At 39.4% G+C, this 13703-nt stretch overlaps 1 protein-coding gene across 1 annotated transcript in view; it reads right to left on the bottom strand.

The window, feature by feature from the left end:
- LIFR (LIF receptor subunit alpha) overlaps positions 1 to 13703 on the bottom strand; it is an 82977-nt gene that overhangs the window by 13382 nt on the left and 55892 nt on the right. Inside the window, exons 12-16 of the mRNA XM_034960150.4 lie at positions 12459 to 12529; positions 9327 to 9540; positions 6550 to 6729; positions 3140 to 3241; positions 2023 to 2190 (exon numbers count right to left, since the gene is read on the bottom strand). Of these exons, the coding sequence (XP_034816041.1) occupies positions 2023 to 2190; positions 3140 to 3241; positions 6550 to 6729; positions 9327 to 9540; positions 12459 to 12529 (735 nt within the window). The remainder of the gene's footprint in view (positions 1 to 2022; positions 2191 to 3139; positions 3242 to 6549; positions 6730 to 9326; positions 9541 to 12458; positions 12530 to 13703) is intronic.

Below are 13703 nucleotides of genomic sequence, written 5' to 3'. Positions count from 1 at the left end.
GCTCCACATCTTCTCTGCCCTCCCCTCCACCCATCCCTTGCCTCCTGCACTAGACTGGATGCCTTCAGGGCTGAGGCCCTCCTGGAGCTCCCTGCTCTCTCTCCCCTGTGGCTTCCTGGATCGGCCTCACTTCATTTCCTCATTAGGATGCACTCTTCTAGTAGCTTCTTGAGAAAAGCAACATGGGGAAAGTAAATGTTTGCAGCCTCGCATGTACAAAATATCTGCATTTCTCTCTCACGTTGGTTGACAGACTGGTGGAGTATCGAATTTTAGGTTGAAAATAATTTTCATTCAGTATTTTGAAGAGACTTCTGTGGTATCTTCGAGTATCTGGAGTGTTGCTGGGCTGTCTATTGCCATTATTATTCCTGATTGCTTGCACATGACCTGCTTGTCTCTGATCATTTCTTTCACATTAGCTGCTTGGAAAATTCATAATGACATACCTTGGCATAGATCTTTTTTCTATTTATTTTGCTGTGTATTTAATGAATTCTTTGGCTCTATATACAGTAGTTCTCCCATTTTCCTCAGAGAATAATTATAACAATATACTGTAATAAAAATTATGTAAATATGGTCTCTCTCTTTCTTAAAGTATCTTATTGTACTGAACTCATGTATTTTCAGACTGCTTTTCGCCAGGGGTAACTGAAATGGCAGAAAGCGAAACCATGGTAAGTGAAACAGCAGAGAAGGGGATCTGCTTGTAGTTAGGCCCTTCGGTTCTAAGGAACGTTCTTCAATCGACCCCTCCGTTCAGACCAGATTGATCCTCACCACTCAGCCTCCAAGGCCTGGTCTGGCAGGTACTGGAGAAGTTCCTTCTCAACAATGCCTGACTGCCCACACAGATTTCACAATCCTCCACTCATTTAAGTCATTTGCCCCACTTCCACCCACAAATTTCTGAATCTTCTTTTTCGGTGTTGTTTTGCCTCTTCTGTTCTCTCCTTGTGGCTTTATTAGAGTTTGGGGGTGTTTCCCCTTCTTTATGCTAACTTTAGTGACCAATCTACCATGTCTCACTGGAAATCCAGATGCTAGAATTTTAACTGGTTCAAGTGTAAAATTTCCAAGCATGTGAGGCAAGTCACACTAGGCTCTGGATGTTTGTGGAATTTGATATTTAGGATGTCCCTCATTCACCAGCAATCATGAAGGTTCAGGAAATGCAGAACTTGGGGACTGAAGGGGAGGCACACACTTTCTGCAGGTGTTCTGGGGAGTGACTGAGACAGTGCTCGGCCAGCACTGCCATACCGTGGTGGAGTTCTCTATTTCTCAGACAGGCATTAAATAATTAAAATGATTTCTTTCTGATGCGAGGTCATCCAGGGACATGAAAGCTCTCAAACTGAAAAGATGATATGCTTGTGTTATGCAGCTATGAATAAGAAATATCTGATTCTCAGCAGAAATATAATGAAAGGAAAAGCCAGAAATCTGTACAATTTTGTATTTGTAAATCTGAGAATTCTCTAAAGTCTTTGGATGTACACTTGCCAATTTCCAAGGATTGTCTGTACTTTTTAATACATCCCCAATCAAGTCAATTAAGTTTTCCAGCTTATCAAGGGCATGGCTAAAACGCTAATAGGCCAATGGTTTTTTGTCAAATTACAACTGAGGATCTGAAGCTAACTCTTTGGATTCCTGAGTTTTTCTCCTCCACTGCTGTAAGTACAAGATTTCTTTTTGGAAGTAAACTTCATGAGATGCCTTGTTATGGATTATGTACAGCTCTAATAAGAGATGGTTTCTGTCCTATGAGGCTTATAATCAACGGCTTCAGAATAAATGATTTAAATGATTTCTGAAAGACTATACATGTCATTTATTGCATACTAAAATCTTAAAACTCTTATATTCATAGAATTATTGCCTTTTCATTTCTCTATCTTTCAGATAGTTTTGAAAACCAGTACTAAACTACTGAGCAGGACTTTCCTTTTTTTTCTGTTGTGGTTAATGAGAAACTTCTAAGAAACACTTTCCTTGTGCTATCAATTTACTTACCTGATTCTAAAACCCTCATCTTAGATGTGTCTCTTTCTCCTTTTCCAAAGTAAAACAAATATCCTCTTAAAAAGCCTCTAAGTTCTTCCACAGGAATGTCTTCCCATTTTACTAATATCGAATCTGCAGAAGTATCCTCAACAGTAAAATTTGGTGCAACAATGGGAGCTGTAAAAGGAAAAAGTCAATTGCTAAAGGGGAGTGTATGAATACAGAGTAATACAGTAATGTTTCCTGAGCTTTCTAGCCTCAAAAATAATTCAACTTGGAATTAAAACTTTATTTAATCATAAACTTTCAGAGAGAGATGATCACAAACGCTTTTTTTGTGAAGCTTACATACTAATAACCACAGACAAAAATATTTTTAGGAACAAAGGTAGAACTTACAATATCCCTTTTAGACAAACACATATCTAGGGAAGCAATCTATGCAAAATCTTTCAGTGGCTATTCAGATAGACTTCATTTGTATTTCACATCTTTATTGATAGTCCTGAAGAAGTTAATAGTTTTTTAAACTTGTAAAAGTACTAATTAAATATTTTTGACATCCAAGTTCAGATTTAATTTTCCTGAGGACAAGAGTAAAATTGTGAAATATAAACATTCAACAAATGATTTCAGAGTAAGCAGGCCCAGTGCAGTGGCTGATGCCTGTAATCCCAGCACTTTAGGAGGCCGAGGTGGGAGGATCGTTTGAGCCCAGGAATTTGAGACCAGCCTGGGCAACATAATGAAACCTCATCTCTACCAAAAAAAAAAAAAAAAAATTAGCTGAGCATGGTGGCATGCACCTGTAGTCCCAGCTACCCAGGAGGCTGAGGTGGGAGGATCACCTGAGCCCAGGAGGTCGAGGCTGAAGTGAGCCATGATCTCACCACTGCACTCCAGCCTGGGTGACAGAGTAAGACCCTCTCTCAAAAAAAAAAAAAAAAAAAAAAAAAAGGAGGAGGAGGAGAAAAAAGTAGTAATCAAATACTTTTTAATTTACCAAATTATTTTACCTTCCTTCAATTATACATCTTATTTTTAGAATTCAATCATACCATTGTTGCCAATTTATAATTTCTCATGTTGCCTTGAGCTCTTATAAATAAGTACCCATTTAACTTACCCAATTCTTCTATATATCCAATCATGGAGCGTAATAATTGATATCCTTGATTTCTGCATCCATACAGGAAAAAATTATATCTTACACCTGGTCGAAACTCATCTATAGGATGAACATATCAGCAAACTTTCATAAATATATTACTATGAATATTTATTTTAGAAACATCAAGTTCATGACATACTCTAAAATTTCCAAAGCTATTTTAAAGATGTTTTCTTATTAAAAAATACATACATATTTTAAAGACTAGTAAATATTCAAATGAAAATTGACTAAACAAAAATTAAATTTACTTCTATTTTAACAAAAAGTTTAGTAATATAAGATGGGATTGCATTGAAGAGAACAACGATGATTTAAGGCTTACATTTTGTTCCTTTTTCCAGGAAGAAATCATCATTGCTTGATTTTTTTTTTTTTCTTTGACGGAGTCTTGCTTTGTCGCCCAGGCTGGAGTGCAGGGTCATGATCTTAGCTCACTGCAACTTCCGCCTCCCGGGTTCAAGTGATTCTCCTGCCTCAGCCTCCCAAGTAGCTGGGATTACAGGCGCCCGCCACCGCACCTGGCTAATTTTTGTATTTTTAGTAGAGAAAGGGTTTCACCATCTTGGCCAGGTTGGTCTCAAACTCCTGACCTCGTGACCTACCCACCTTGGCCTCCCAAAGTGCTGGCAACTGCTTGATTTTAATGAACAAAATGTAAGTCTACATCAACTTCCTGGGTCAGTTCACTAAGCCATTCATTCGAGGTCCACATCATGCCTCTATAAATCCCTTCCTTATCTAGTGTTATTTCTGAGTTGGAAAAAGCAAACAAACCCACTGCTCTCTCCTCTTGTTCCAAGAAGCAGAATTAAAAGTTGCACTCTGCCTTGAAGCTTCAGTGTTAAAGGAACTAGGTCTTAGAGTTTATTCCTCTTTATAACATCACCATTAAGTGTCCTTGGGTGAGTTAACTCCACAAGATATAGAAATACTTTGAATTAACTCCACAGGACATAGAGGTACTTCCAATTGAAGTACCTTAACTTAAATTCAAAAGGCTGCTTTTAAATGTCTCCTGAATACAATGCAATGTGTACAATGTGAGCAACACAAACATGCACAAAACGTCAAGCATGGAGACACTTGCAGAGTGGTGGGGAAGACAGACGAACAAGGGTAACCATAACAGTGTGTTATATTAGAGGTATGTATCAGATGCCATGGAATCTTAAGTGAGGGGCCAAATGAGTCTAAAAAGATCAGAAACAGCTACAATAAGGGCCATCTGAATAAGGCCTTGAAGGGCAATTAGATGCTCATCAGTGGTGGTCAAGAAAGAAGATAATGCCGGGGGACACGCAGGGGGGATTGGCAGCATATGGCATTGCATTTAATTTGCAGAATGCAATTATTCTGGTGTGGTTAAAGCATTAGTTCTCCAATCAAGTGCCTATAAAACACCAGTGGCCTACAGGCTCCAATTTGAGACAGTAGTCAACTTCTAACATCATACAACCCAAGAAAAACTGAATCAACTTGTCTAAAATATTAACTTTTCTTCTTGTAATCACTTTCCTTAAACGTGTTATGTGCTGGCACGTCCTAAGTATGCAGTAATGCAACTTAAGCTCAGCCAACTGTGTTTAGTTTTGTAACATTTTTCTTTGGAGAAAGGTATGCTTGAGGTTATGATTTTATACTGCATGTACATCTGTAAATCTGTACCTCTTTTTATGTTAAAATTATTTATTAACAATATTTTATAGGGCTCTGACACTTTAAAAAAAGAGGCTGAGAAGGTTAGAGCATTAGGAATGTGCTAAGGTCAAAAAAGAGAGTGGACAGCTTAATGAGTAGAGAACAGGATGAGAGAGGAATAAAAGGTGTGCCTACTATGTGCCACTTGCTGTTCCAGAAGCTCAGCAGTAAATAAAAGACAATATTCCCAGCCTCTTGAAGCTCTGAATAACTCTGAATTTGAACCTGGGTTCTATCACATACTAATTTTGTGACCTTGGAAAAGGCACCTAACTTCTCTGAGTTTTTGTTTTCTCAAGCTTTGTGTCTTTGTTCAATTGAGTTGGCACAGAAAGTTCTCTTCCCACAATCATCGCGGGGCAGCTTCCCCATATCCTGCAGGTCTCAGCTAAAACTTAAATGGGTAGATACTCCATTTATATCCACTCCAGCCTATCCCAGTCCATCCTGATTATTCTAAAAGCTCAGGTGAGAAAGGACAGACTGGAATCGTGTAAGGCTCATTCAGCAACATGGGAGGGGATGGAAGGGAAGGTGCAGGAAAAGAAGGGTAGCATGTGGCTGGGTCCTTGATAAGTACAGTGCACTGTAAGGAAGGATAAAGGGAACAACTCAGGAAGATCATTACCACTTCAGCCAATTATACATGTGGAGGAGTTTGGCTGTATTCCAAGTAGAACTGGAAAATAATCTGAACTCATACATGATAATCCAATGAATGGGACCCATCCTCATCATCTGAGAGAGAAACAGTAAGCAAGTAGAAAGTGTTCCCTGAGAGAGAGGTAAGGAGCAGGCTGCTTGCTCTTCTGCACTTCCCTAACACGCGAGGGAGGCAGGAGACAGGAATGATCACGAAGCATCACTACTGACAGGCTACAGGGTCCAGAAATCCCATGGGGACAGGCAGGATACACTCCCATTGTGCCAGGAAAACAACGATGATATTGGAGAGAGGGCTCTAATTCCTAAGGACAAGGCTGGATTAGCCTGTAGGTTATTAAACACTCCTCTGTGGAAAAACTTCTCAGGCTGCATCCCATAGAGGGTCACTCACCGGCAGCTCACAAGCTCCTGAGCATCAGGCTCATGGAACGCAAGGCCTCCCACCCACACTGTGCTCAGTCCAGCTGATGCCCCCTTGCCCTGCATCAGGGTTAAGTGGTAAGGGGTTCACGGTCTTTGTGCTCAGTCTCTCCCTAACCTTGGTAACCTGGACCCTGGGCAAACAAGGCAAAGGCCCTTGTGTGAGACCAGGCTACAGTTCCGTAGTTTTTTTTTTCATGAACATTTATTTAATTTTCCACATAATTTTTAATGTTACTTAACATTCCATTTTATAGGTGTACCATCATTTACTCATTCCCTTATTTGCTATTTGGGTTTTTAATTTTTCACAATTATCAATAATACTGTCATGAACATTCTTAGATTAAATCTGTGTTGTTCTCTGATTATTTCTAAGAATAAATTTCTAGACCAGTAATTACCAGATCAAAGGGTTTGGATCCTTCCATGTGCAGCCACAACTACCCTCCCAGGAAAGTCAAACCTATTTATACCCATCCAGCAGTAAAGAGAATCACTTCACTGCACCCAGTCTTACGTGTTGCCTTTTAAAAATATTTTGTAGAACTTAATTGAGAGACACTAATTCATCTTACCAGATTCTATTACAGTTTCAGTGCTGTTTGAGGGAACTTTTCTCCAGTCCATAAGGCATGGTTCCGACCGAGACGAGTTACACCACTTAATGACGTAGTCGCAAGTCATGTTGGGGTCGTAATGCCAGGTGAGGAGAATCCCCTTTCCCATCCCAACAACTTGTTCTATTTTGAGATCATCTTCAATAAGAAAGAAGGATATTTTACTGGCATTAGAAACAATAATATAAGGCAAAGCTCATAAAAATGGACATGAGTTAGAAAAATCACTTCACTGTGAAGAAATTATAAAATAGTGCTCAAACTAGATAAACCTAGAGCAAAGATTAGAAGTGTTGCTCTGTTATTTTCATTTTAACAACTGTAGCACTTACCTGTATACATAGATTAACACAGCAGCTCAAAGAAAGTGGTTTTTAAAAAGCGCCTAGGATCAGGTAGTGACATACTGGGGCTAGGACATCAAGATCAAGGCCCAGGAAGGACGCAGCTAAGGACACTGGCTGGGACAGGGTGGGAGAGGGAGACTGGGGAGGGGACAGTAGACAGTCTGAAGCCCTCCTCTCATCACTCACTATGAATGTGTGCAGAGAACAAGCGGGGCCCAGTACAATGTGCAGAGTGGGCACACAACAAACTTGTGGAAACAGCAGAAGAACTAGCCCCCTCTTTCTTTCAACGAAAACTGCAGCCCAAGAGCTGGGCTGAAGGGGTTGTCTGGCTGACCAGGGGTAGGGTGGGGGCAAGGGAGAAAGCTGTGGAGACACCCAGAGGCGATGAGGTGGGATGGCCAGTGTGGACACTGAGAAGGAGAAGCCTGCACAGCGTCCTAGGAGATACCAAGGGGCAAGGGGCAAAGGCTGAGGGCAGAAGACAGGCGCAGAGGCCCTGGCAAGGTTTTGTTTCCCTGTCTTGCCAGATCTTGGCCTAGGTAAGAAGTGGAACCCCAGGCAGGGGGTGAAGAATTGGGGTAGAAGATAGGGCAGCGTGGTCAAAAGGGAGAAGAAAATTTCCCACCGTAACAGGAGAAAAGAAGTAGATTTTATAACTGATTTGTATTTAAGGGTTCAGTAAAAACAAACATAGAAAGGTTTTTGATTATTTCTAAGAATAAATTTTTAGACAAGTAATTGTCGCAGGAGCCAGATGCTCAGGAGCCTGCAAACTGCAGGTGAGCGGCCCTTGACGGGATGCAGCCATGGCAGAGTACTTAATCACCCACAGGCTACAGAGAGGGGTCAGTAAAACCAACACAGACATTACCCACTGTAACAGGAGAAAGTCACTAATAGCTATAACTGATTTATATTTAAGGGTTCAGTAAAAACAAACACAGACAAGTTTTTTGAACAAAATGTACATTCATAAAGCAACTACTACTAAACGCAAGACAACAATTTGGCTGAGAATAGAGAACACTTCGGACATAACAGCTTTTTTTGCTCAACGTGATTAAAAAGCCACAGTGTAAACCTGAGTTGAGGCTGCAGAGCCTCCCTCCACTCGGGAAATCCTCAAGGAATGAGGATTTGTTCTGGGGTTTCAGAAAGTGTCTGGAAGCTGATGACAGAATTGCTAGTTCTGTAAATTACCATTTTCTAAGGGATACACAGAAAAGGTAGGATTATGTTTCCTGAATTAAAAGACAACATAGCTATTGCCTAGCATTGTGAGTGCAATGAAACATATAATCTAAATCAGTATGTTATCTTCTTATGGATGTTCACATCTCTGTCTCCTTCGTTTTTTATTTTGTTATTTTTGCCAGGCCAAAATGAAGAAGCCATTATTAAGCCCCTCCTCCCAGCACCTGCCACAACCCCTGTGCATCTCCAGCAGCACTGCTGCCTGGGGTTTGTATCTCTGAAATGCACTTTGTTTTCCCCCTTCCTTCCTCCTAATTCTCCTATGACTGACTCAAAGAGAACAAAGATGCAGTCAAGTAACAATAAGAAACAGCCTCAAACTGGAGTTGGAAAGCTACTTAGAGGACCCTAACTGGACCAATTTTTCTTCCTCTAGGAGCTGTGGTTATAGAAAGGTGCTCCCATATCGGGGCAAGAGAGCAAAGGTGGGTAGGCAGAAAATGACTGGAGCACAGAGGTCAGTGGAAGAAGAGGTGGAAGTGGCCGTTTAAAGCTCATAACTCTCAAAGTTGTCAAGGTAGAAGCTGGGAAGAATGTATTAATCACTGGACATCTGTAAAATTTAAAGAAAGGCACTAAATTTTAAAAACTACACCACAGTTGTTTTTCTAAGGCCTATATTGAAGATCTAATTTATACCTTAAGAAGACTTTTTTTAATCAATAAAGAATTTCTATTAATAAGGAATTTCTTATCAAAAAAGGTGCTAATTAAAATAAGCGTTTTTTTTTTCTCCTGCCCAACAATTTGCAAAACAGCCTAGCTGACCTAAAATAAACTTTCCTAGTCTTGGGGAAGTGTCTTGGAGAAGTGTCTGAATGTCATTTGAATAAACTCTTAAAATATTTCTTCCTAAAAGTACTATCCACCACTGTAACTCTCCAATATTATCCACTATAGTTACTGAGTACAGTAATGATTGTATCCATCAGTGCACATGCTTCAAGTCAATACTAATGACTTCTTTCTCAATGAACTGTAGACATCAATCTGCTCATTCTGCCTTCTAGGTCAGCAGCTTGTTAACAAGGTATACGAGAAGAAGGCTGACATGACAAAAGAGCAAGTAACATCAGACATTTCTCACTTTAGTTTCCTGTTCTTATATACTAAATCATCTCAAGCACTCACCATTTGGAATTTCCATACTCGCTATTTTGGAAGGTGGTGATGAGCCCACAGAATTTTTAGCCACTACGCTGATGATGTAGTCATTCTTATCAAGTCGTATCTCTGCTTTGTGCTGAGGATCAGGGATTTCAGAAAGGGACTGTGTTTCCTCATCTGATGAACACGATACATTGTAGGAAAGTATTTTTCCATTAGCTTCATTAATGGGTAAAGGCTATGAAAAACAGACAAATTGTTATAAAACCCTGCAAAACATGACTGTGACTAGGCAAGGTAATTGGGTTTAAACTGGACGCTATATTAACAATAACAAGGTTGGCCAGGCATGGTGACTCACGCTTATAATTCCAGCACTTAGAGAGGCCAAGGCAGGTGGATCACTTGAAGTCAGGAGTTCGAGACCAGCCTGGCCAACATGGTGAAACCCAGTCTCTCCCAAAAATACTAAAATTAACCAGGTGTGGTGGTGAGTGCCTGTAATCCCAGCTACTTGGGAGGCTGAGGCAGGACAATCACTTGAAGCCAGGAGGTGAAGGTTGCAGTGAGCCAAGATCATGCCACTGTACTCCAGTCTGAGCAACAGAGCGAGACTCCATCTCGAAAACAAAAAACAACTAGTTACAAGGTAGTATCAGAAAAGATGAAGCTGGCCAAGTGCGCCTATAATCCCAGCACTTTGGGAGGCCGAGGCAGGCAGATCATGAGGTCAGCAGTTCGAGACCAGCCTGCCAAACATGACAAACATGAAACCCTGTCTCTACTAAAAAGACAAAAATTAGCCAGGCATGGTGGCGCCTCAGGAGGCTGAGGCAGGAGAATCACTTGAACCTGGCAGGTGGAGGTCACAGTGAGCTGAGTTTGTGCCACTGCACTCCAGACTGGTTGAAAGAGCGAGACTCTGTCTCAACAACAACAACAGCAAAAATGAATCTCTCAACAGTGTAAAACACAGATTTAAAATCCACTGGGAGCAGGGTAAATCAGGAAAGAGACACTGAAGAAAAACTATACTTGCTATAAGCAGTAAGAGTACACAAAAATTTAAAAATTAAGTGAATAAAAAACAATATTTATCTCCACATTTTTCAGGAGCAAAACTTTTAAAACTATCCAGAAGCACTGCTCTACTTAGCAACAAATAAAACATTTTAAAAAATAGCATCATGGGTTTTTTTCTAAACATTGTTTTCTCATTTTAAAGTATTACATTCCCACTACAGAAAATTTGGAAAATATATAGAAGTTGAAACAAGTAAAAATCTCCCATATTCCCACCTCTTAAGTATTCTTTCATTTTGATATTTCTTTCAAGTTGTTTTTCTAGGTATAGATTTTTTTATTAACATTGTTTTAATCATATTACACCATTTTACTTTTTACTTTTCCATAATATATGCTAATATACGCTTGTCCATAATACAGTTATATACATTTTCATGGTTTTATGTCTTATGTAGCATTTTTACCAGTGTACTTGAATATCCCTTAAATAAATGAAATTTAAGTTGTTTCTAATTTTTCACAATACTAAAACAAATATTTTGGTGAACTTTTTTGTGCCACTTTTTTTTTTTTCATAGAAATTTTTAATATGAATTTCTAAAAGCGAACTTACTGTATAAAAACAAATGAACATTCAAACCTCTTCATTTATACTGAACTGCTTTTCATAACAACTGCCTTAATTTATACACCAATGTATGGGGCTCTCTGGTCAAGACTGAGGATGATGTAACACTGCGAAACACTCCGCTCCAGCAGAGGTCTCTGTGATGCTCCAAATGGCCTGCTCTAAGGGGCAGGCTTTAGTCCTAAGACTTATGGGCTTCTTGGGATACTCCAGACCACACACTGTTTGAAATGTCCTCCTCCCCCAGCTTCTCTAATTCTATTTTCTTCGTTGTTCCTGCCCCTCTAAACCTTCCCCATCTCCTCTGCTGGTTCCTCCTCCTCTGCTGGTTCTATGCATGCTGCTGTCACCTGGGCTCCATTCCTGGCCCACTTTTCACCTTGCATCTCCAAGTGGTCCCATTTATATGCTACTCAAAGCTGTTTTCAGTGCCAACCTCTCCCCTGAGCTCCAGAGCCTTACATATATCAAACCGCCTACTGAACTCTACTCATGATATCCCAGTGGCATACCTTTTGAAAACTCACTATGACCAAAACAACATAATTTCTACCCGAACACACTCTGACTTGGCAAATGGCGGCACCATCAGCATAGATAATGAAGTTAGAATCTAAATCATTTCAATGTTTTTAGTCTTAAGTTTTTGTCTAGTTTGAACAATATTTCAAACTTTCCTATATTGAAGTAAATTGTATAATCGTTGCTATATTATCATGAAATCTGACAGGCAACTGAGAGTAGCCGGGGGATTTTCTAATCAAGAGTGGATGTAACAGTCAAATACAATCTCAAAGCAATGGAACTCACATTGAACCTGCATGTACACTTCACTTTACTCAAAGCTGTATCGACGTCAAAAGTTTTTTTAAATAAAATTATGTTTCACTTTCCATAAAAAAATTCACTATTTAAAGGAATCCTATTATGACTGCTTGTGTAAAATCTAATATAGAAAACAATTGTTCATGTTTTTGATATTCATAAAATACTTAAAAATATGGCAAAAAAAATGTTCCAGCAGAGAAAAATTAGTAAAATATGCAATTCATATTTCATCTAAATACTTTACAAAATCATACAAAACTTTATAACTGGCATGTTATAATGCAATTTATTGAAGGGAAATAAATTACACATGAAATATATAAAAATTTACTTTCCTATTAATAGAAAAAAATATAACAAACACTTAGGATTCTAACCTACAGATTCTGACTGAAGTGAGGGAGATGGAATTCATGAAATCTTCAGGTCCTTTACAGGCCTTATAAGATCAAACTCGAGAAGGCTCAGATCTGACACAGGAGATCCTCAAATGACTGTGGGGAGTTAGGAGTGATGAGGAATTTGGGGGGTTTAGGAACCAGGTTAGATTCTCACCAATATTGCAACAAAAGCCAGTCTGGGAAGTTTCAGCTCCTTGATAACCCAAGTACCATGCGTAAGTTAAGCGGTTTAGCAAAGTAATGTAAATGTTCACAGAAAAATTAGATATTTACCTTCCAATAGATTATTAAATTTTTTCCATCAGAACTCCACTCTCTCCAAGTATCAGGCCCCTTTGAAGGACCTAAAAAGGAGATTTTAAAGTTAATATCTGAAGACACATACTATATGTATATGGTGCTTGGCATTTTTTTTCTAGGGTATTTGGAATTCTCAATAAAACGTGAAGCAGTTCAGTGGCTTCCACTTAGAAAATGAAGCAATGGAAAATCTAAGCTCTCAACAACTTTTGCAAAACACACGGCCCCTTCGAATGGGTGAAAATCTACCTGCAGGCCAGCTGTACTGATTCCCTGGGTTCCCCTCTGCCTCACATCCTCTCACTCCCTCCTTTCTTGGCCACACACTGGCTTCCTGGCTGTCCCTCAGATATGCCAAAGACACAACTGCCTCAGGCTCTCTGCATCTTCTGTACCCTCTCTTCCTCTGCCTACAACTCTCTTCTCCTAGATAAAAACAATATGGCATGCTTCCTCATCTTTGTATCTCAGCTTGAGTATTACCTTATTAGTGAGGTCTTTTCTAACTACCCTATTTAAAACTGCCATTCCCTTCACCCCCTCCTTATCCCTCAGCCTCTATTCCTATCACTTCCTCTCCTCTGTGGCATTTGTCACCAGCTGATAAACTGATGTGTCTGTGTCTTTGTGTGTACATACATACATATAGATGTGTATATATATAAATTTATTTCTAGTCCTGGATCCTACAAACTCCATAGGCCGAGATCTCTGTTTTATCTGCTGCTATATCACTGCTAACTAGAACAATTCCAGACACATACGGGTTGAGTATCCCTTATCCAAAATGCTTGGGAGCAAAAGTGTTTCAGATTTTGGATTTTTTCTAATTGTAGAATATCTGCATATACCTAATGAAATATCTTGGAGGATGGGATCCAAGAACACATAAAATTCATTTATGTTTCACGTACACCTTATACACACTGCCTGAAGGTAATTTCATACAATATTTTAAATAATTCTGTGCATGAAACAAATTTGTGTTAAGTACTTAAGTGTGGAATTTTCCATTTGTGGCATCCTGGTGGTGCTCAAAAAGTTTTGGATCTTGGAGCATTTCAGGTTTTCAGATTACGTATGTTCAATCTGTAATGCATACTCAGTAAATATTTGTTGAGTAAATTGATGCCTTCATCTTAATGAGGTGCAAATAAGATGTTTCCTCTTGGAGACAACAGCTCATTAACTGAAGGCAAAAACTCCTACAGTGGCTAG

Source organism: Pan paniscus, chromosome 4 (assembly GCF_029289425.2).
Source record: "Pan paniscus chromosome 4, NHGRI_mPanPan1-v2.0_pri, whole genome shotgun sequence".
Taxonomy (NCBI): domain Eukaryota; kingdom Metazoa; phylum Chordata; class Mammalia; order Primates; family Hominidae; genus Pan; species Pan paniscus.
The sequence above is the reverse complement of the archived record's forward strand: the minus strand, read 5'-3'. Positions and strand labels throughout refer to the sequence as shown.